The 25,285-nt window shown below is 38.7% G+C and overlaps 2 protein-coding genes across 9 annotated transcripts in view; one reads left to right on the plus strand and one right to left on the minus strand.

Moving 5' to 3' along the window:
- LOC126630358 (receptor like protein 22-like) overlaps window positions 1-25,285 on the minus strand; it is a 126,042-nt gene that overhangs the window by 63,678 nt on the left and 37,079 nt on the right. For 2 of the 8 annotated variants that reach the window (XM_050300461.1, XM_050300456.1), the window contains one exon: window positions 9,199-9,722. In XM_050300461.1, coding sequence (XP_050156418.1) covers window positions 9,421-9,722 — 302 coding nt within the window. In that variant the 3' untranslated portion in view covers window positions 9,199-9,420. Of the gene's footprint in view, window positions 1-9,198; window positions 9,913-10,282; window positions 11,741-25,285 lie in introns of those variants that run through there. The other 6 variants (XM_050300463.1, XM_050300462.1, XM_050300458.1 and 3 more) reach the window with 5 other exon arrangements.
- Window positions 8,264-8,730, plus strand: LOC126630043 (uncharacterized). Its single transcript, XM_050300214.1, has one exon. The coding sequence runs from the start codon at window positions 8,275-8,277 to the stop codon at window positions 8,728-8,730; it is 456 nt and encodes a 151-aa protein (XP_050156171.1). The 5' UTR covers window positions 8,264-8,274.

Raw genomic sequence — 25,285 nt, forward strand, 5'->3', positions numbered from 1 at the left:
TAGTAGTCGAAGGTTTGGATGAACCATATAAATTGAATTTGCTTCGAACAGTCTTGATCAACAGTGTGTGAAGTTTTCTACGAGTTGTAGTTGCCCTTCATTGATGAAGCTTTTGTTGGCACCATAAATTGGTTTTGCTTCACACTATCTTGATCAAGAGTGCGTGAAACTTTTGAGAATTGTGGTTGCCCTCCATTGATGAAACTCTTGTTGGCACTATAAATTGGTTTTACTTCACACTGTCTTGATCAAGAGTGCGTGAAGCTTTTGAGAATTGTGGTTGAACTCCTTTGATGAAGCTCTTGTTGGTACCATAAATTAGTTTTGCTTCACACTGTCTTGATCAAGAGTGTGTGAAGCTTTTGAGAATTGTGGTTGCCCTCCATTGATGAAGCTCTTTTTGGCACCATAAATTGGTTTTGCTTCACACTGTCTTGATCAAGAGGGTGTGAAGCTTTTGAGAATTGTGGTTGCCCTCCATTGATGAAGCTCTTGTTGGCACCATAAATTGGTTTTGTTTCACAATGTCTTGATCAAGAGTGTGTGAAGCTTTTGAGAATTGTGGTTGAACTCCTTTGATGAAACTCTTGTTGGCACCATAAATTGGTTTTGCTTCACATTGTCTTGATCAAGAGTGTGTGAAGCTTTCTACGAGTTGTAGTGTTTGCATTGTTACAGAGGAGAAATGTCTGAAGCAGATGCAAGAGCGCTGAATAGGTTGATCTTCGTATGCCATGCACTGAAGTTGTTGTTGGCTTGCAATAAGACTTTGTTGGTGATTATAACTCTTGTTGGGCATAAGTGCTCCCCTAGTTGAGTTGTCAAGCTTGAGGGTTTTTTATTATTTGTGAATGCTAGGAGTTCACATGTTGTACCACTCGTCTTCTGGTAGGTGGAATGAATGGTGAGTTGCTTTCATCACTTGGTTGGTGGTACGAATGTGAGTTCCTTCATCACCTTTCATCACATTTCATCACCTGGTTGGTGGCACGAAGATGAGTTCCTTATTCACTTGGTTGGTGGTATGAATGGCAAGTTACCAAATGATATTAGAGTACGGGTTGTACATTTCATCACCTGGTTGGTGGCATGAAGATGAGTTCCTTCTTCACCTGGTTGGTGGCATGAGTGGCAAGTTGCCAAATGATATTAGAGTACGGGTTGTACATTGCATCACCTGGTTGGTGGCATGAAGGAGAGTACGGGTTGTACATTTCATCACCTGGTTGGTGGCATGAAGGAGAGTACAAGTTGTACATTTAATCACCTGGTTGGTGGCATGAAGATGAGTTCCTTCTTCACATTTCATCACCTGGTTGGTGAGAATAAGGGCAAGGTGTCGAGGCACATTGTAGCAAGTGTCAAATGACACAAAGTATGTTGAACCCTTTCGAAGCACATTTGGCTTATGTATGAATGTGTTGGAATGTATGATTGAACGAATATACTTTGAAGCTGTTCATTTATTTGTAAAGTCTTGTTGACATATACTTAGACTTTGTTTCATGTAAGAAACATTCATGTTGAAGTTTTGAACCCGAGTGTTTCATTGCTAGGAATGTAAGAGGATTAGGACCGAGTTGTCTAAATCACCTATTTATTGAATTCATGCCAAATAATCTTCGTTACATAGGATGCCGAACGGCTGAAGCTTAACACTTATACAATGTGAGTTTACTTGTAATAGTACTTTAAGTGATCAACGTTCTATGGATGGCCAAGGGTCTTGCCATCGGAGCTTCTAAGCTTGTAGGAGCTAGGGCGACTGATGCCAACAACTTCAAACAGTCCATCCCTGTTTGGACTAAGTGTTCCTTCATTCGGGACTCTATCGCAGAGTAATCTTTTCTTCAATACCCAGTCCCCCACTTTGAAAGAACGAGGTTTGACCCTTGAGTCATAATAGTTGGAGATGCGTTGCTTGTAGGCGACATTCCTCAAGTGAGCCTAGTTTCTGTGTTCCTCGATTACATCTAAGTTGAGGGTAAGTTGTTTGTCATTTTCGCTTTACACGTAGTTCTGGACTCGGAACGTTGCTTGCTCAAGCTCAACTGGGACAACTGCCTCTGTACCAAAGACAAGTGAGAATGGGGTTTCTCCTATTGATGTTCGATACGAAGTACGGTATGACCAAAGAACTTGGGGTACAAATTCTGGCCAACAACCTTTAGCCTTGTCCAAACTAGTTTTCAAAGTTCGCTTGATTATTTTGTTGATGGCTTCGACTTGTCCATTAGACTGGGGATGAGCTGGGGAGGCAAAACATAAGTTGATGTTGAACTTAGAACAGAACATCTTGAACTTATTGTTGTCGAACTGTCGCCCGTTGTCAATGACTATCGCATTGGGAATGCCGAATCTGCAAAGGATGTTCTTCCATACAAAATCTTCTATTTTTTCCTTAGTAATGGTTGTCAAGGGTTCTACTTTAGCCCATTTTGTGAAGTAGTCAACTGCAACGATTGCATAGCGTACCTTGCCCTTCCCTACAGGTATTGGGTCGATCAAATCAAGTCCCCATTGGGCCAAGGGCCAAAGGCTGATCATAGGAGTGAGCGACTCGGGAGGGGAGTGAGGAATAGTTGCGTAGCGTTGACACTTATCACATGAGCCATATATTCTGATGGCATCTTGGTGGAGTGTTGGCCAGTAATATCCTTGGCGAAAAGCCTTGTGTGCTAGGGATCGAGATCCAGCATGATCGCCGCAGACTCCTTCATGTATTTCCCGAAGTACAATTTTCGCCTCCGCGGGCATAAGGCATCTTAGGTATGGTAGGTTAAAACCCCGTTTGTAGAGTTTGTCATTAATGATTAAGTAACGGGTAGCCTTGTTTCGAATCTGCTTAGCTTGGACTATATCGTTTGAGAGGGTACCATGCGCAAGGAATTTATAAATCAAGGTAATCCAACTATCCTCTTGTTGTAAGTTGCACACTTCCGAGGCCATAGTGCTTGGTGCTGCCAACAATTCGACCTGAATTTTTCTCCCAATTTTGTTTTCCACTGCTGAGGCGAGGCGAGCCAAAGCGTCTGCATGACTGTTTGCCGCTCGAGGAATTTAGGTGATTTGGTAGTGGAAGTGCTTGAGCAACAATTGTGTTTGTGCCAGATATGCTGCCATGGAGCTGTCCTTAGCGTTAAAGTTGTTGGTGACCTGGTTAACCACCAATTGGGAGTCACTGAAGATATCAATTCGTTTAACCCTAAAGTGTTTGGCCAAACGTAAGCCTACTAGAAGGGCTTCATATTCGGCCTATTATTCGATGCCTTGAATTTGAAACAAAGAGCATACTCCATTGCCACTTTGTCAAGGGTCATAAGGACTAGTCCTGCTCCACAACCCTGTTGGTTGGACGAGCCATCAACATATAGACTCCATGCTAGGGCTGTTGGTTCTATTTTCTGAGCTTCCAAGGGTAATGAAACCACTTCTTTAGGCGTAGAAACAATGTCAACAGGATATGTGAAGTCGGCGATGAAGTCTGCCACTGCTTGGCCCTTCTCAGCTGGCTTTGGTTGGTAAGAGATGTCAAACTCACCCAATGCTATCGCCCATTTGATCATTCTCCCTAAAGTGTCAGGACTTTGGAGTATCTGTCGAAGAGGATGATTGGTAAGCACGATGATGGAGTGTGCTTGGAAGTAAGGGTGAAGTTTTTGAGTAGACATGACCAATGCTAGAGCCAATTTCTCAATGTTGGAGTATCGTGTCTCCGCATCTTGTAAGGGCTTGCTAGCGTAGTAGACAGGCCGTTCGACATTACCATCCCTTCAAATGAGAACATAACTTATTGCTGAAGCCGATACCGACAGATAGATATCACTATATTTGACATTACCATCCTTTCGAATGAGAACGGAACTTACTGCTGAAGCCGATACCCACTCCCACTGTCAACACAAAACCCCAAACACAGGACATGTATATCACTATATCTAATATGTTGATGCACAAAATCAGTGAGGACTTTGGTACAATAGAAAATGTTAAGTTTCTGACATTCGCTAGATTGCTCCGGTCACTAGTATGGATAAGTATGTAAATGGATAGGGACAGGGAAGCAAACACAAGATGTACGTGGTTTACCCATATTGGCTACGTCCACGAAGTAGAGGAGTTCTCATTAATTGTGAAGGGTTTACACAAGTACATAGGTTCAAGCTCTCATTTAGTGAGTACTAGTGAATGATTTAGTACAAATGACATTAGGAAATATTGTGGGAGAATGATCTCCTTTTATAGAAGAGAGTTTCTAGCTTTGTTCTGACATTGACACGTGTCGTGTTGTGATTGGCTTCTGATGTTGACACGTGTCACGCTATGATTGGCTTCTGATGTCGACACATGTCGCGCTGTGATTGGCCTCCTGGTTGGAGGGAAATTCTTTTGGGTCCTTAACGGTATAACATTGACCGATGCTCGGTAGTTTCGGGATTGGTCAAGTATGATACAAACATAATACAACCATAGCACCAGTAACACATAAAATTCGTGTACTCCTTTTTGTTGTCTCTGTTTTTTGAGGGGTAAGGTTTATGCTCCTTGATTAGATGTAACTTATTTTTTCATCATCAATAAAATTACCATCGTATAGTCGAGATTTCTCAAAAAAAAAAAAAAAAAAAACTTAATAATTCAAATTGGGTCTGGGCATGAAAATGACTATCGAAATTTCAAAAGGAAAGCAACTATTTAAAGGTAAGTCACTGGAGGATCTTGACGTTGAATGTGAAAAGTCTATCATCTTGAGATTGACACGTGCAAAGATCGAAGCCCTTTGAAGAAACACGTGATTGATTTTTGTGAAGCGAACACACGAAACGGAAGCATCTGTCATCATTACAGTTGATTTTGCACAATTTTAGAGGTTACGTGACAGAAATTGAAGCGACTCAACTACCGCATTTGAACACCAAGTGTTGAATGAACACGGGAAGATAGAAGACCAAACGATATGTATTCCAGTTTACTTCGAAAGATATGATCTTTGGGTAACAATCCATTCTCAAGGGGAACAAGTTGCCTCACAGATGCATAGTTAGGAGCAATTATAGGACCATGATTTTCTAGAGCCGGAGTAAGGCTGATCCGAATACAGATACTTTCGAAGTCTGGTGATGGACTCACCAGATTTGAGTGGAGTTAGATCAGACGAAGCAACGATGCCACCATCGCTCTATTCTCGGACAATAGGCGGAGTCCTAATGACTCTGCTAGATAACCATGCTTGTTCTGCAAGATACGTGATCAAATCCGAATATGGACATAATCAAATCCTTTAAGTCTTGGAGTTCCTACAATCTAGGAATTGGCATGCGCCTTAAGTAATCAAAACTTCTAAGAGGGTGCAATATCTACTCCTAGATATTCTTTAAGATTCTCCTCGCTTAGAACAAGGATTATATCCTAAAAAGGTCTCTCTCCCCACGGTATAAATACACCCGTCTAGGGTTCATCTATGGTAACACAATCTAATTACTTGAATTCTCTTGCCAAATACTTGAGTCTAAAACTATTCACTAACTTGACTGTCAGGGAGTCTTTGGATGGCACACATTTCCTCCCCCCAGCCCCCGATCGTAGGCTTGCTCATAGTTGTTTATTGTTTTGTAGGTAGTCGAGTTCAATCACTTCCTCCACACACGGTGCTAAGCGAATTTGGTCCCAACAAATACCTTGGATTTCAAGTTTTCTGGAAAAGTTCATTTGACTTATTTCTTAGTCTAGCTAGTGGGCTTAGCTACATTGCATAGCTAAGGTTAAAACATCTCATGACTTGTATTTTGTCACCTGTCTGTTCTATTAAGTTGTATAGTGAACCATGTGCATCTCACATATGTATTTTTGCCCATTGGCTCGTGTAAGCCATGTGAGTTTGCAACGGTGACTTTTGTCATCTCTTGTAATTCACTCTTCATGTGTGAGTGAGATCATCGAATCCAATACAGCACAAAGGAGCAACGACTCCTCCTGATTTTTTTTCTCTGCAATTCTCTCTCTCTCTCTCTCTCTCTCTCTCTCTCTCTCTCTCTTTCTCTCTCTCTCTTCATTCCCTTTGAAACAATTAATTCCCAGATTCAAAGGTTTAAACCTACAAATACTAACATGAATTACATCGTATAACAGCTCAAATTCGGCAAACTGACCAAGCACTCTAAAATCTATAATTTACATCCTATTTTGCCTCCCAACTTGTATCAGTTAGGAGTAGGAACAACCATCGTTTCGGCTCACATGGCAGAGTTTTTCCAAGCGAATATTTGAATCAGACTCCACATTTGAACAAATCAACCAAAAGTGGTTTTTTGATGGCAGATGGATATACTTGCGAGCAATATTCGATATTTGTCTTTACCACAAAGGGATTGTGGGTGCTCCTTTCACAGCTAGACATCACCATCAATCATTTCAGCTTTTATACGTACGTCTTTGATCAAATATTGGTTTACCATATATGATCCCAAACGGAAGAAAACATAGGCCTCTTTATTTCTTATCTTTATAACAATAATTTAGTTCTAAACAATATTTGAGGCAGTAGTTCTAACAACAATCTTTCATCTCTGTTATGTTAATTAATGCATAAGTTCCTAACACTTGCAACTAAAATAATAAAAGATAAGGAGTTCTTATTTAAATTAATAAATAATTTCATGTTTAAGCATCTAATTTCTTCTTCAACTTCATGTTTTGGCTCATCATCATATTATTGTGGCCTTTGAGTTTTTGAGCCACTTTAGCTTTCTAACTGCTGGCATTAATGTAATGACACGTTTATGAGTTTATTCAATCAAATTTATCTTCAAACAGAAAAAGAAAAAACTAAAGTTAATAAATACAACTGACTTAATCCTAATATTGAAAATATTTTGTATCCTTAATAAAAAGATGAAAATATTTTGGATAACCGTTTCTTGACATTAGTTGTTTCTTGTTTTTTAAAGAGAGAAAAAAAAAAGATGAAAACATTTTGTAAACGCAAACAAATTACCAAAAGAATAAGCTTGTCTCACTAGATATGATGCGACGAAACTTTAGTCCACAAATCATCTCCATAGCGTAAAATGGCAGGTTTGTGACAATATTAACCCTAACCATACCTCACAATTTTTATTTTATTACATTAGCATCCCTTGATGTTTTCCGTGTGAGTAATGTTAGAGAGACTAAATTTATAAACTAAATGATATGTCACCAATAGGAATGAACACAATTATTAACGCTTAAGTAATAAACCAATCATCAACTTTCATGTCCTTTAATTTCCAAAATTTTGTCTACAAATTTAATCTCCCTAGTATTACCCTTTTCGTGTTCACACAAATCCCTTGAGGTTTATAATAATACCCCTTGAAGTTTAATGCTGTTTCCATGAAGCCCCTTCCGTGAAAATTTCATCCAAAAATGGATTATATCATTAAATAATTATCCACAAATTTCTTATAGTTAATCACATAGATTTCACATAACTCCTCACATTCACTGTTTTTTCCACAAAATCCCTGAGCTTTTGTAAATAAGAACTCCTAAAGTTTTAAGATGCTTTCATATATAAATCATTAATTATAATATAACGTGACATAAGTTGTTCAAGAGCAAAAAGAAAATCTTTTAAAGTGAAAAAAAAAAAAAAACTTTTAGCTATTGCAATAGTTTTGAGTCCTTACATATGCAGGGCAGCCTATTTCTCCAGGAAGATCATGTTTGTGGCCTCATAGCAAAGGTGATGTGGCCTCTCCCAATCCAAAAAAATATATATATACATATCTTAATCCCCGAGTTAAACTACGACTGTAGATATTATTGTTTATTCAAAAAAATAAATAAAAAAAGACAGGCATTCATCCAACGACGGGATTGAAAACACGCCCTTGTTGTTTATATGACATGTAAATCCAGTTGTCCTGGGTATGACTTCCATGCAAACAAAGATAATCCAACTAAGTACTTCTTCACACACACAAATTAATTTCACAGTTTGATCGTGACTTCAAGTTTAGTAGATGTCAGACCAAAGTTCACCTTTAGAAAACGCGATCACTTGATGCTTCATGCTTCATACTTCATATCTAATGAAAGCGGAAAGCCCTTGCAAGTTTGCAACCGAGTCCAAAGTCCACAATCTACTTTTAATTGAGTCCAAATTCTTCAGCCCAATTCACATATAACCCAAAACCCAACCCACAAAAATTGAAAAATATTGTGGGGAAATAGGAAAGGTCCTTTCTCGGTTTCCCAATTTTCCTGGAAAATTTGGATGTGCGGGAAAACATGTTTAGGGCTCACTGCTCTCACACGCAGACCCATCTCAATTTCTCTTATCATTCGCCCCTCAAAACCCAAATCCCAAAAATACCCAAAAGATTTGTGGTATTTGCGAACAACGGCAACGCGTTGGAGCAGCGTTCGAATTCCAAGGAGAGGGTAGAAGAGAAAGGCAAAGATGAAGGAACTGGATCCGACGGTGGCGTCAGTGACGATGAGTTGGTGAAGAATCAACGGCCTTTATTCGGCAACATCAGATGGGGTGATCTCCTACCGGACCCAGATCCTAACAACGTCTTGGCCGTCGGATTGACTGGGCTGCTGACGTGGGCGAGTGTGCATGTGCTGTCCATCGCATTGGCTATACTTGTTGCTGCTGGTAAGTATTCCTTCATTGCTACTGTTCTTCTCATCATTCTCATTACCCTTCTTTGGCTCACTCTTCTTCCAAAAACAAATTAGGGGTTTTTGAACTTTACTTCTTAAAAAAGATTAAACTTTAATAAAAATCTGGTACTAGATTATATATTCATTTTAATCTTTTAATCTTTTAATCTTTTAACGGGTACATAATTCAAATTTATATTGTATTTTTTTTAATATGTAATAGATATATTATTTAATATCGTCACATAAATTTCAAATTTATTATTATACATATTTTAATTTTTTAATTTTGTTTAACTTCTTAGTGTACCTAACGTTTGTATCATAATTTACTGAATTAGTATACTGAAATGTCCGTACTTGAATATATTGAATATATTGTAATAAATTAGTGGCACATAAGAAAATATGTGAATTAGTGGCACATAATACATATTAGATAACTCAGTATTTCATATGTGAGTTGCTGTGTTTTTGCTTGACTAGCATCTTTGGCAGTTAAACTGTTTCTAATATTTAAATTTGGGTTTACTTTCGATAGAATTATGAATTCTTGTTCTATTATTCCATACATAGCAAACGATTCTGCCCGGTACCAGTTTCACTTCATCTTACAGTACAATGCCGCCTCTCAGCTGGGTTTGTACCTTTTTGTGGAACTAATATACCATATTACAAAAGGAAGACATAACATTAAAAAGGAGTACAAAGAAATAATATAAAACAAGCAAAAAACACCACCAAATGCATAACCTTATAGTGGACTTATGCGTTTCCTATCATCAGCTTGATGGTTTTAACAATCTCAACAAACCATTCATGCTTCTTTGTGATCACCACATCAGAAAGAACAACTCCCACTACCAACCCACTTCCGAGACCCGCCAAAACAAATTTCCAATCAAATTCAAACGAGCCTGAATCATTTTCTTCGGTTTTTGAAGGCGACACGCGAGGAGCCTTAGGATCTCCGCATTTCTTCGGCAAAGGATCTCCACACAATCCAGGGTTTCCTTCATATGAACTGCTATCCATTGAATTAAGTTGGGTTCCATGCGGTATTGGACCTGTCAAGCTGTTGTCAGAGACGATGAATACTGCAAGAAATGTAAGATGCGTGAGGCTTTGAGGGATTTGTCCTGAAAGCTTGTTGTGTGAAAGGTCCAGTGATTCAAGGTTTCTTAAATTCCCGAAAGATGATGGGATGGGACCAGTTAGGAGGTTACCAGACATATTGAATGACACCAGCCCCTCTAGGTTCCCAATAAATTCAGGAATCCTCCCCTCAAATTTGTTGCTTGAGATGTCAACCAATGCAAAGCCTTCTTGAATCTTTGAATAATATCTCTCCACACTTTTGCTAGTTATCGTGATTGCGTAAAATTCATAAAAGATTAGATGAAGACCAAGAGCATCCATAGTTGTGTCTACCTTCATATACTTTGACTGGTTGGGAGCGACACCCCTCATGACATTCCCGGAAAAGATGTTTTGAGATGGAAACTTGCCTCCGAAACTATTAAAAGATAGATCCAGAATTCGCAACTCACGGAAATATCCAACGTTGTCCTGCTCAGGTTCCTCTATCAGACCGTAGAACATGTTGTGGTGCATTGCCAAAAGTTTTAAGGGAACTTTAACGAAAAGCACCTGGTACTGTTCACTTTAACGAAAAACCACATTTTTACATTAAAAAGTCAATCCTGATACTATTCACTTTACCCTTTATTTTGTCCTTATCATTAAAACTCAAAGTTTTCAAGCCCTTTTTATTAGTTTTCCTAAGTTTTAACTCTGGAAGAGCCCCCAACCAAAAGGGAAAAACATCGCTGAATTTATTGTATGACAGATTAATAAACTCAAGTGTCGTGCAGTTCCCCAACGACCTTGGTAGTTGCCCTCGCAATTGGTTATGACTAACATCAATGCACCTCAGACTGCTTGTGCTGGTGTCTAGTTCAGGAAGAAAGCCGCTGAAAGAATTATTTCTAAGAAATAAAACTCGCAGATTACCGCTTAAGTTTCCGAGACAGGGGGGAAGCATTCCACTCATATTGTTGTCGGAGAGATCAAGGAGCTGAAGAGAAGTCAGATTGCAGATCAAAGATGAAATCGTTCCATTTAGATTGTTGTTTCCAACACTGTAGTGAACTGTGTTTGGTGGAGGCATCGGTAGCGGCCCATGTAGCGTGTTATTCTTGAGCCCTAAAACTTGTAGGTTAACCCAAGGAAAGGCATCTGAAGGCTGGACAATGCTTGAAAGGAAGTTGTGAGAAATGTCCAGGTACGTCATAGTCTTTGTGCTTGTGTTCAACATCCATTTTGGTACTTCGCCATGCAAATTGTTGGTGGAAAGGTCCAAGAACACCAATGTTTCTCGATACTGCAGGAAACTTGGGAACTCTCTTATGTTGCACAAACCCAATCCTAGAATTTGTAACTTTGGAAGTAGGCTTGCATTCATACTTTCTGTTTCTGTCAAAATGTTCAAACTGTTACGAGATAGTTGTAACTCGACGAGCCCATGTAACTTATGAAACATCACGTGGAGCTCCACTGTACCAGTCAGATTATTATCGGTTAGATCTAATCCCTCGAGATTGATGAGATCGGATAAAGAATTAGGAATTGGACCGGTTAACTGGTTCGAATGCAGATAAAGTTCTGTGAGGTGGGTGAGATTTCCTAGAGAAGGAATTGGACCGGTTAACTGATTCGAATGCAGAAACAGTAGTGTGAGGTGGGTGAGATTTCCTAGAGAAGGAATTGAACCGTTTAACTGATTCGAAAACAAAGAAAATTTTGTGAGGTGGATGAGATTTCCCAGAAAAGGAATTGGACCGGTTAACTGATTGGAAGATAAAGAAAATTTTGTGAGGTGGATGAGATTTCCTAGAAAAGGAATTTGACCGGTTAACTGATTCGTAGACAAAGAAAATTTTGTGAGGTGGGGGAGATTTCCTAAACAAGGAATTGGACCAGTTAACTGATTGAAGGACATATTAAGTACTGTAAGGTGGGTGAGATTTCCTAGAGAAGGAATTGGACCGTTTAACTGATTCCAAGACAGATCAAGTACTGTAAGGTATGTGAGATTTCTGAGAGCAGAGGGGACTGGACCGTTAAAGTTATTTTCTGAAAGGTCTAAATATATGAGCTGCCCAAGATTACCAAGTGAAGATGGAACCAAGCCCGAGAAATTGCATGCTGCCAAATCCAGCGTGTTTAATGAATCAAGCTTTTCGATTGAAGAAGGCAAATTTCCGAATAAGCTAGTGTATCTAAGATACAGTGAAGTGAGAGTACTGCTTGTATTAAATTCAGGAAAATGACCAGTTAGACCTTCGTTGAAAGACAAATCAAGGGACGACAATTTGGCCAGCTGTGAAATTTGGGATGGGATTTGGCCAGAAAAGACAGACTTAGAGAGATTAAGATGCATGAGCCTAGGGAAATTCCTAATGCTAGTAGGAATTCGAGAGTAGTTGAAGTGGTTGTCAGCGAGGTTCAGCACTTGAAGCTGAACAAGCCGGAAAAGGCTGCTGTTGGAGTTGATAGAGCCCAGGAGACAGCTGCTACTCAGATCAAGGCCAATCACATGACCCGTCCTCCCGTCACACACAATGCCATCCCATGCACAGCAGTTGCCATTTCGTCCTTCAGCTAGTTTCCATTGCAAAGTCTTTGAATAAGCGTCATCAAGATCCGAGGCAGATCTGTTAAAGATGAAGCTTTCCTTGAATTGCAGCAAGGCAGACCTCTCCTCATCGTGACAAGATTGCTGCAATGAGGAAACTGATGAGCTAACAACCACGAGATGAAACAACAGAAGTTTTGAAAGTATATAACACATATTGGACACAAACAAGCACCGGCGGAATCCCATTGTGTTTTGTTTGATCTGCACTCTTTAATATTAGCATGGGAGTGAGGTTGAGAGAGAGGCTTTTTATAGACTGGTGGTAGGGTTTCCGCACGTTAGTGTGTAAAACTTTTCTAAAATGAAATGTGTATCACGATTGGTAGGGTTCCATTGTTTTTCCACTGTCTACTAATTCATTAAACTGAAAATATGAGTTTAGCTTTTGAAACTTAATTTTCTCCACATCCGAAAATTCATTAATTATGTTTAACTTTACACATTTAAAAATTTTTGAGGCCTAAAATACTCATATTTGAATGTTTGATGTACACAATTAATTCTATACGAATTGTAATAGAGAATTAATGAATTTACAAAAATAAAAAAATAATAAATTCATCGCCTAATATATAATAACAATAAAACGTGCCTAATATATGCAATAATATATGCTTAGTTTATTTTTTTTAACAAACGATGTGGTTCAAATTCTCCTTTGGCGAGAATCGAACCTAAAACCTCTCACTTACAAATGAAGAGAAATACCACTAGACCGTAGTACTAAATGGCAATAAATTCCTTGAATTGCAGCAAGGCAGATCTGTTAATGATGAAGCTTTCCTTGAATTGCAGCAAGGCAGACCTCTCCTCGTCACGACAAGATTGCTGCAATGCGGAAACTGATGAGCTAACAACCACGAGATGAAACAACACAACTTTTGAAAGTATATAACACATATTGGACACAAACAAGCACCGGCGGAATCCCATTGTGTTTTGTTCTGCACTCTTTGATATTAGCATGGAGTGAGGCTGTGAGAGAGATTTTTTTATAGACTGGTGGTAGGGGTTCCACACGTTAGTGTGTAAAACTTTTCTAATATGAAAAGTGTATCATGACTAGTAGGGTTCCATTGTTTTTCCACTATCTACTAGGGGCGGTTTGGTATGAGATACCGAACCGAAACTAGTATCCCGAATCCCAAATCGAATTTTTTCGGGATGGAAATTTGAAGACCAATCCCAAACCAAATTTTTGAGAATCCGAAATTTCGGAATCCCGAAATATTTTCGGGATTTCAAGACAAATCGGGAATCCCAAATTAAAATATGAAATTATGAATTATTCTTCAAATAATTCAAGAACACATTCATAAACTAGGAATGTCATTTCATTCACACTACCATTTAATCGAACACTGGCATGCCTGACTGTTTTTATCAGAGTCAAAATTCAAATTAATTAAACCCTTTTGGCAATCTGTTGAGAGACAAAAGAATCATGCCTTCTGAAATCATCAGCCATGACAGCAATAATAATAAAATCCAAATGAATATCAAACAGAACATGAAAAATATGCAAAGTGTAGGGCATTCCAGGTTGTAGAGCATGCATTAGAAACTACTAGCATCAATTATAAAAGAATAACATATAGGGAACTGTTATTAGCATTCCAAAAATCTCATTCTACACTCCTCACAAGTGTATTTTTCGTTCTAATTATAGAAAGTTTGAAGTGCTAATAACAATTCTCTAATATATATATACTATATATGTGTAAATATATATATAATAATTAATAATATATATTTTCGGTTCGATATGGGATTCCCAAAATATTGAGAAGCCAATCCCAAATCCTGTACCAAAATTTCGGGATTGGGATTTTTTCGGTTTGGTTTGGAATTTTTGGGATTTTTTTCCACCCCTACTATCTACTATGTTGACTGTTGAGAAAAAAAAACTGTACACAAGATATAAACAAATAATACACTCGACACAATTTCACTGTCGTTCATTTTTTCGAAAAGAGTTTTATTAATTCGAGTTCGACGTTGTGTCCATTAATTATAATCCTTCGTTATAAAGAAAAAAACTTTTTAATTCCAGTAGGAGTAAATTGTAACTTGGGGATTTGGGTGTAGTTGGGCACAAGCAAGTGAATATGCCATCCAATGGACCATGTCGCACTCCTAAATTTGCTAGGATTTAACAGTACGACCAGGTTGAGGTATTGCCATAATTTGAAATAACCACCACGGATATTATTGGTTTATCCTATATCCACTTCAAAGTCTTTTATGAGAGTTTGCCCAAAAGCTTTCGTGGTTTTGTACCACTCTTACCGTCAAACAGAACTAATGGGCATTTGCGTTGTAAGCCTTTGCTTTCGAGACTTCCGTCACCATAACATGATTCTAGAGGACCATGGGATTAATCCGTTGCATTCCTCGTTTACATTTTACTTTGCTTGTGATCGGATATAAACCAGGGAATATCTGCGTGGAACCCTTGTACATGTGAATTAACCATATGATGACTCCGTAGATAGGAGCTGACAATTGACTAGACTTTTGGCATTGAATGATGGTTTTTTGCATTAAATAAGGGTTTCTTGCTGTACTGATACATCCTCATGTGAAAGTGGCAGATACTATCCCTATTAAATCTCCTCTACTCAAGAAGCAAATAGCCAATGACTTGCGGTTACAACTTAAATGACCATAAATGTAAATATAAATATTTAAATTTTTATTTAGTGAGCTAGTTTAAAGATTTAAATTTTTATAAACAAAGAAGTATACAATATTTTTCAAAAATTTCCATTATTAAACAAATACGTGCTAAAATTATAAATTGATTATGCTCTCGTTGTTCATGTGATTCTGCAAGGTGTGAGTGAAAACCATCATCTTGGTGAATTAGTGCAGGCTTGTAGTGAGTTGTTAGAGAGAGATTGAAGTTGTGAACTCTGTCATGTTTATCATGAGATAAATTTTGTGGTTGATGAACAGACTAACTTGAGTTTGTCGTATTCTCTTGGTCCAGTTTATTCGATCAAGCTCCTGCCTCTTGTCGACATATCTTGGTGCCGGACATTGCTGGAATCTCTAGACTTCGTGATGTTTTGCTTTAGTTTTCTCTTATGGGCGTTTAACCCCGTTCGTTTACCCAAAAAAAAAAAAAAAAAAAAAAACATGCTAAAATTTAAACAAGGCCAATCTTGATACAAATATGTACGAGAAACGATGAGAAAAAGGGTGTAAGAAATAGAGATGGTTAATGAATTGTAATATATAATCTTATATATAATTAAACTAAATAATTAGGCTTGGTGGCCAAGTATATATTGTGAGCTACATTTAAAAATCAATAAAAATTACATGTAAAATTTTCTTTTTTCATTAAAAGCTACCTAGGCTTTTAACCCATGGTACTCTTTACGTGGCTCTGCGAAAAACAGTTAACTCGTTACATATAAGTTCTTTTCCTATATTGAAGCCGGCCTTGAGAGCAAATTTATCGTTTCATCTAGTGATATCTTATTGTGTCTATGACATTATTGGACCCCATGAGCAAATTTGTCGTTTCATCTAGTCATATCTTTATAACATTAGTCACCTAAAGAGTGTTATAACATTAGTCACGTGAATGTTGTAAAAACAAACGAATATTTTTCAGATTATTAGTGCTAAAATTAGACAGTCCATATATCTGTTTGGGTTAAAACTTGAACCTTGGGCTCAAAAGGAAGTTAGCCCAAAAGAAGGTCTAGAAGGAAGGAAGCCCAAGGCTCAGCCGAAGCCCAGAAGGCGGAAGAAGCCTTTTTCCCGACTAAGTGCAGATCACTTGAGCCACTTGCTCACCTACCTAGAGGTCAAGTAATGTAGACCGGCCAGCTAATCAGCCCAAAAGTACTTTACAATGGCAGTACAAGTAAAAAGCTGATGAGTCACTACCCTTCAGCTGCATTCGGGCAAGATCAATACTGCAGGCAGCCAAGCCAAATCGTCTATAAAAGAGGAAAGAGAAATCAAAGATAGAGACACTCAATCAAACAAACAAACAATCTTACAAACTTGTATATCTTAGCCAAGCCAAGAAACCTTCGAAGCTCTACTTCGTCAAGATATTTCTCCTTTCAAGCCCTAAGCTTCCCGTAGAATAGACAACTTCTGTCTTTGTAAAAGCTCTGCTACCTTGTCTGAATCTTGCTGTAGTATCGATTCCCTCCTGTAAACTCATCTCCCAATCTCTTTTTCTAGCTCTCAAACCCTTTGTAAATCACAAAGAGAGGAAGTTACAAGACGGTCAGCTTTGCCCGACCCTCTTTGTTATGTCTTTTCATTCATAAATCTAGTAATATGATGTATACTTCCATCTGTATCCAAGTTATTTCTAGTAATTTTATGATTAAAAGACTTCTTGGTTCTTGGATCTGGTCAGTTTAATGGTGCCCAACCATGCAAAAGATAAGTTGGAATTCACACTCATAACTTGACCAGGTCTAAGTTCTAACCTCTCAGGCATACAAGATTGATCAATCAAAAGTCCTTGGTCTCAAGGCATAAAAAAAGAACTTTATGTGGACTTAACCCATCCACGATAATCCTTGATAACAAGAAGTCCGAAGTTTCTTGGGGCGCAAGTAATCAACCTATTTCTTAGTTTTACTTCTGTTATATTATGATTGCCATAGAACGCTTAAGCATATAATTAATTCTGATGGGAAGCCTCAAGACCTATACCTAAGGCCCTACAAAGGCACCTATCTGGGTTCGTTCTGCTCTTCGGGCTCGGGTGATTAAAGTATAACAGTTATAATACTTTTGCAACAATGAAACAACCATTATATGTTCGAGTACTTGGTTAGTTTTGATTGCGAGCCTCAAGGCCTACACCTAAGGCCCTACAAAGGCACCTTTCATAGCTAACTTGGTCTCTCAGGCATATATAATTAAACCCAACATCTGTTTTACATCTGTCATGCTAAAGATGGCAGTGGCACGCCTGAACACCTAAAGTTAATTTTGATTGCGAGCCTCTAGGCCTACACCTAAGGCCCCACAAAGGCACATTTCAGAATTAACTCTGTCATTCTCTTACAGCCCGCCAATAAGCAGAAGCCCGACAGACAATATCAACTGGCGCCAACCTCTCAGGGAGCTGTGTGCTCGACGGCCAGGAAACGTCCCCATCTGAAACTCCTCCAGACGAACATAGTTTTGGCACGCCCAGTGGGACACCTTTTCAATTTCGTATGTCAAAGAAGAGAAGCCATAAAACTTTCAGAAAGAGTACAAAGTACGAATCATCTCAACCTTTGCTAAAGATGACAGATCAACTAAGAAATCCTTCTTCCCCATCAGGACAGGCGGTCCTGGAGAGCCCAACTTCATTTGGAAGGTCTGAAGGAAAAGGAACTAATGAAGAGCTGCAGGCTACTATGATACAGGTGTTGAAAAACATGGAAAGGATTTCTTTGGAAACCAAGGGAGAAGTAAGTAGGCTTTGTACCTTAACAGGGAATCTACAGAGGAGACTAGATCTGGAGTTCTCTACCCCAAAAGGTGCTCAAGGAGGTGTGATGAGCCAGACTACCTCCGGAAGTGAACTAGTTATTCCCCTATTTCCGCTATTTGAAGAAGAAAAGGATATGGGAAAGAAAAAGGGAGTTCTTGAAGGAAATCAACCCATGATTGAACCGGTTCTAGAGAAAGAATTCCCTAGCTTCCCATTATTATCATTTAATAATAGGAAGCAGAGCGAACAAGAAAGAACGAAGTATGGGATGCCCATAATGACCGGAGAATCCAGCGGAAAGGAAGGCTTCACAACTTCAGATAAGCCTCTTCCTTATAGGCCACCCCCGTTGGCTAATAAGGGAGGGGGAGCCAACTGGAGAAAGCCCGAATCAAAGAAGGAAGCAGGTACGGGCAATGACTGAAGCCCAAAGAACGAGTCTGCTTTTATCTTCCATAATAATAATACAGCTACTCAGCAACTGAGGGAGGAGTTGGTTGAATTAAAGAGGACGGTGGCTTATAATGCTCAACCACGAGCTCGTCCAGTATTCAGGGTTACCTATAAAAAACCTTATCTTGAATACATTGATGAGCAAAACCCATTTCCTCTCAACTTCAAAATGCCTGCATTCCCAACATTCACAGGAGAAGATGGCAGTGTGTCCTCCAGAGATCATATTTTCAATTCTCCAATCATTGTGAGGCATATGAAGACAACCCAAACTACAAGTTAAGGTTGTTTGGAAATTCAATAGCGGGGCTAGCATCTCAGTGGTATTCTCTATTGCCAACTGGGGGCAGATGGAGATGGCCTTCCATGAACAGTTTTACATAATAGAACGAGAAATGACTATCAATGACCTAGTTGAAGTCAAACAATACGAACATGAGTCCATAGAGGATTTCATGATGAGGTTCAGAACGACAAGAATGAGATGCCAATTCCCTGTTAATCAAGCTCAACTTATATCAATTGCTCAGAGGGCTTTGAGATTACCTCTGAGGAAAAGGTTCTATGATACGCAATTCAATGAGTTACAGAAGTTGGTAATCGCCACCTCAAAGTATGAAAGGTTGCTGCTAGAAGAACAGCAAGTGAAGCATACTTCCAAGGCTCATCCCTTTTACAAAAACAAAGCTGCAATTCATCATGTGGAGGTAGAAGAAGCAAGGCCAGAGCATGAAGATGGCCATGATAGAGAGGAAATTGATGTTTGTGCTGCTGAAATGACCACGCCTTTCAAACCATTGATGGTGAAAGGGTTGGTTCAACCCATCAAAGACCAGAAAATCGTAATGAACGATGGAGGGTTCGTCCCTATGAAACCTCCCAAGTACCAGAGTTATTCATTTGATTTGGCCAAAGCACCTGAGATCTATGAAGAATTGGTGCGGGCAAGAGTAATTTTGCCCGACAGTACTAAAAAAATGCCCAAGCCAGAAGAGCTAAGGGGGAAGAAGTATTGCAAGTTGCACTATACCTTCAACCGTTCCATAGCCAATTGTGTCCAGTTCAGAGATTGGATACAAGACCTTATAGTGAAGGGAAAGTTGTTGCTTGACAAACCCCAAGCCAGTATGATGGTTGATACAAACCCTTTCCCGGAGGCCCCTATCAACACGATCAACCTGACTTGGGTAGAGAAGCCAGGGTCATCATTCGTTGCAAAAGAAAAGGGAGATAGATCCCATGTTGCCCTAACACCCTCACATCAATAACAATAGCACCAGAAGAAGGACCAAGTGATCATGATCAGGTCCTGAAATTGGTATTAGTAGGGGAAGCAGAAAAGAAAATAAAGAAGGGGCAGGGAGTTGCTCGAATATATAACATGGGATTTTTCAAAGTTTGATTGCTCAACTCATGAGGTGTTTAAAAGAAGAAGAAAAAATGTTTAATTCAGATAGTGCCATGAGCAAGGCAAGCAGAGGCAAAACACATCTTCATCTAAGTGGTCATCATATCATCGTGGCTTTCCTCTAATGAACGACTCAGCTTGGGCTCAATGGATTGATGAACTAGAGCCAACCTTTAAGAAGAAGTGGATGAACAATGGTATTTACGAACTAATAATGCTTTCAAAGACTACTAGAGCCAACCAGTTACCCCTAGGCATATTATTCTCTATCACAGCAAGGACGCGAGAAGTCCATACGGGACCCAACGATTGTACCCCGTGTGCTTCAAAGAAAAGTTCAGAACACAAACCTGCCCGAGGGCGATGCAATCCGTTGAGTAAGTGGCGTAAAGTAGCGATGCCTTCACTAGATTCGTATGATAGCTGGACTTGGCCGGATCCTGAAGCCATTTGACAAGTTTGGAAGAGGCGCGACAAGAAGATGACAAGGGCAGAAGATATTGGGCAAAGAACAAAAGGGAGTCTGAAATTTTGAAAAAAGTAAAATATCTGGGAATGTAGGAAATTTTAAAAGGGGGGGATTTCGTACTAAGGATAGTTGATGATTCGTGGGTTAGTGGAAAGATCGCAGGTAAGTGACGGTTATTTTTTAAAAAGTGCAAGTCCCAAGTAAAGACGTGGGTATGAAGGGCGGCTGTTCAATCAATATTGGCGCCTGGAATTCCAGCCTGAATATTAATTGAAGAGGGCACTGTTTGGGTTAAAACTTGAACTTTGGGCTCAAAATGAAGTTAGCCTAAAAGAAGGTCTCGAAGGAAGGAAGCCCAAGGATTAGCCGAAACCCAGAAGGCGAAAGAAGCCATTTTCCCGACTAAGTGCAGATCACTTGAGCCACTTGCTCACCTACCTAGAAGTCAAGTGATGTAGACCAGCCAGCTAATCAGCCCAAAAGTACTTTACAATGGCAGTACAAGTAAAAAGCTGATGAGTCACTACCTTTTAGCTGCATTCGGGCAAGATCAATGTTGCAGGCAGCTAAGCCAAATCGTCTATAAAAGAGGAAAGAGAAATTAGAGATAGAGACACTCAATCAAACAAACAAACAATCTTACAAACTTGTCTATCTTAGCCAAGCCAAAAAACCCTCGAAGCTCTGCTTCGTCAAGATCTTTCTCCTTTCAAGCCCTAAGCTTCCCGTAGAATAGACAACTTCTGTCTTTGTAAAAGCTCTGCTACCTTATTTGAATCTTGTTGTAGTATCGATTCCCTCCTATAAACTCATCTCCCAATCTCCTTTTCTAGCTCTCAAACCATTTGTAAATCACAAAGAGAGGAAGTTGCAAGAAGATCAGCCTTGCCCGACCCTCTTTGTTCTGTCTTTTCATTCATAAATCTAGTAATATGATGTATACTTCCATTTATATCCAAGTTATTTCTAGTAATTTTATGATTAAAAGACTTCTTGGTTCTTGGATCTGGTCGGTTTAATGGTGCCCAACCATGCAAAAGATAAGTTGGAATTCACACTCATAACTTGACCAGGTCTAAGTTCTAACCTCTCGGGCATACAAGATTGATCAATCAAACGTCCTTGGTCTCAAGGCATAAAAAAAGAACTTTATGTGGACTTAACCCATCCACGACAATCCTTGATAACAATAAGTCCGAAGTTACTTGGGGCGCAAGTAATCAACCTATTTCTTAGTTTTACTTCTGTTATATTATGATTGCCATAAAACGCTTGAGCATAGAATTAATTCTGATGGGAAGCCTCAAGGCCTATACCTAAGGCCCTACAAAGGCACCTATCTGGGTTCGTTCTGCTCTTCGGGCTCGGGTGATTAAAGTATAACAGTTATAATACTTCTGCAACAATGAAACAACCACTATATGTTCGAGTACTTGGTTAGTTTTGATTGCGAGCCTCAAGGCCTACACCTAAGGCCCTACAAAGGTACCTTTCATAGCTAACTTGGTCTCTCGAGCATATATAATTAAACCCAACATCTATTTTACATCTGTCATGCTAAAGATGGCAGTGGCACGCCTGAACACCTAAAGTTAATTTTGATTGCGAGCCTTAAAGCCTACACCTAAGGCCCCACAAAGGCACCTTTCAGAATTAACTCTGTCCTTCTCTTACAACCGGCCAATAAGCAGAAGCCCGACAGACAACATCAATCGGCGCCAACCTCTCGGGGAGCTGTGTGCTCGACGGCCAGGAAACGTCCCCATCGGAAATTCCTCCAGACGAACAATATCATCACAATATTTGTCCCGACTATTTCTTTTGCTCAATGCCAAGAGAAGTGATGATTACATGTCTGCCATTTGGTTATAAGCTATTACAACTCCGCCTGCAAGAAATCTAAACAGTCAATTAGAAGCTATTGCTGAATTAGAGTAATAATAAGAGATTCTTATAAAAAGAAATAATACCGTTATAAAATGTGCACAATTAAAATTTTAAAATGCTGATAATAATTTTCTATCATTAAAAATAAAATTGAAAAGTAAGGAAACCATAGAATTTTCTTCAAAGACTATCGTAGGTCTTCCCTAACTTTCCATGAGGTTTCGCCTTATTAGTTGAACGATTCAAGTTGTCCAAGTGGACTATAAAGGGAAAAGGATCCTCGCTGGATCCTTTTCCTAGGGATCTTAAGGATCCACGTGATCTTATCCGTTTATCGTATATCGTATGGTTATAAATCATTTTAAAATTTAAAATTAAATATAAATAGTACCTAATGAAAACTGACCGCACGATGTACAATAAACGGATGAAATCATGGAATCCCTAAAATCCCTCAAAAAAGGATCTGACAAGAATCCTTTTCCCCATAAAGTTTGCATGTCAACAAAAAATATATCAGTCAACTACTTCTTCTTCTTCTTCTTTTTTTTCAAATAGATAACTCAATTTCTAATAGACTCGAATTTGCTGACTGGTACAAGGCAAGTAATAGAGCCACATCCACTTGCCTAGCACGGTTTGCACTTGACTAATATGACTTCTATACTAGGAGAGCAATTTATATAACCAAATCACTGTCACATAACGTTCATATTTAATAATACATTGTCATGTGAAGAATACTTTACACCTAGCAATTCATTATTGGACAAGAAAGGTCATGTGACGGTGAACAAGGGTAGAGCCTTTACCGAGTGAGCTAGCTTAAAGATTTAAATTTTTATAAAGAAGAAACATACAATATTTTTTCACATTATCAGGTTGCCTAAGAAAAGTTTCACATGGTGAGCCAAAATTTTTCATTATTAAACAAATACGTGTAAAATTGAAATTTGATTTTGTTCTCATTGTCCATATAATTCTTCAAGGTGTGAGTGAGAACCATCCTCTTGGTGAATTGGTGCAGGCTTGCCGTTAGCTGTTAAACAAAGATTGGAATTGTGAACTTGGTCATGTTTATGGTGAGATACATTTTGTGGCTCAAGAATTGGCTAACTTGAGTTTGTCGTATATTCTCTTGGTCCAGTTTATTTTGCTCAAACTTCTGCCTCTTGTCGACATCTCTTGGTGTCAAATGCTGCTGAAATCTCTAGACCTTGTGATGTTTTGCTTTAATTTCTCTTTGTTAGGTGTTTAGCTCCATTTGTTTACCAAAAAAAAAAATTGTACTAAAATTTAAATGAGGCCAAACTAGAAACAAATATATAGAATTGGCTTATGAATTGTAAGATATAATCTTATATAATTAAACTAAGATAACTAGGCTTAATGCTAAGTAGACTACGTTCGGAAATGAATGAAACTTATATGGAATTTTTTTTTTTTTCACCAAAAGCTACCTCGGCTTTAGACAGTGGTAGCTTTTAACGTGGCTTCGCCATTAAGACATTACAAATGGTTGACACGTAATTCTGCCAGCCTGGAGGCACCAAAGCTGGTTAAAACCTGAAATTATGGAGTGAAGGGCCTCCATATCTTGCTGACACTTGGACTTGGAGCATGGGCGCGGAGCACCTCCATAGATGGCTGGGAAATAGGAGTGAAGGTCCTCCACAGCTGGCTAACCTGGAACTTAGGGTGTGAAAGATCTCCATAGTTGGCGGCGAGAACGTACCAACTGAGGACAAGGATTGTCTGCCCTCCTAGTTGTGGTGCCCTTCCATGCTCTCCTATTTTGTGTGGTCACGGTTAAGCCACGTCAATATTTTATATTTTTATTGTTTTTTGTCTTATTATCTCATTAAAAAATTAATATAAAATATTGACGTGGCTTAATCGTGACTGCACAAAATAGGAGGGCATGGAAGGGCACCACAACTAGGAGGGCAGACAATCCTTGTCCACCAACTGATCCCTGTAGATGGGTGGACAGCTGTAAATGTTATTATCATTTATCATGACAGCCGTAAAAGAAAAAATAGGACAAGGAGCCTGGGGAAGAGGCACCAGTACTGACAACTCATCGTAGAAAGTAATTAGAGAAATGAATTTCGCACAGATCGTATGCATGTTATTAATGTGGACATGAAGGCTACAAAAAAAGATTGGTTCACATTCAATACCAAGTCATGACACTATCATTGATGGGTGATGGGGGCCTATATTGACACTCATGATCCAAGTCACACAATTACAAACACACAAGTAACCATGTTACATAAGGCAAATATTGTACAATTATTTGATTTTCCGCAATTTTTTCATTTTTTGATGTAAATAACCCAATATTGGTCCACATTCAATAACATCTTTATCATCTAGAATAATGATTAGTCGAAGAACACCATCATTGATGGGTGATGGGGGCCCATATTGACTACATGAGGTCTTTTCTTGTGGCTAATATATTCATAAGCTTTCATGAATTGTTAAAAACGAAAAAATGTTCATTAAAATTACAGATCTAATAAATATTAAATAAATCATAATGCATTCATCAACATTAACGAGTTTTTGACTCTCGAATATTCAACCAATTAATTATTTATTTATAACAATTTTTTTTTAACAAATAAGACAATAATCATTGGAGTTTTCCCATAAATTTACGTAAACCTCTATGAAATAAATAGTCAATTATCTTCCACAATCATATTGTGACGGATGATGCACGTTATCGTGATGGATCGAGTGCCGCTTCATCAAACAATCTTACAGCCTTTCCTAACAATTGTTCAACGAGCTTGGAGGAAACAAAAACACCACTCCACATCCTTCCTACACCCCTATTAACATATTGCGAAGTCGTTTTCATTTTTACTTTGTGAATGTGACACTATTTTGACAAATGAGGTCACGATTCCATTGATTTCATATGTGACTTGAGGAGATCTTCCTCACAGCACATTGTTGAACATGGAAATTGACCATGGGCATTGAGGTCATTTTAAAAATATCAACTCAAGCCACTCAAGAGCCAAATCATTCGGTTGTTAACACATTTATACTAGAGGTATAATATGTTTTATATTGTATTTTTGTTTTGAAATTGTAGTTTTTTATAATGAAAGTGAAGTTCATTAAATTGGTTGATAATGTAGGTTTGTAGTTTTTTATAATGAAAGTGAAGTTCATTAAATTGGTTGATAATGTAGGTGGGAAGGGGCAGAGGCATGGGAAGAGGGA

The sequence above is a fragment of the Malus sylvestris genome, chromosome 7 (genome assembly GCF_916048215.2).
Source record: "Malus sylvestris chromosome 7, drMalSylv7.2, whole genome shotgun sequence".
In the NCBI taxonomy this organism is placed as follows: Eukaryota; Viridiplantae; Streptophyta; class Magnoliopsida; order Rosales; family Rosaceae; genus Malus; species Malus sylvestris.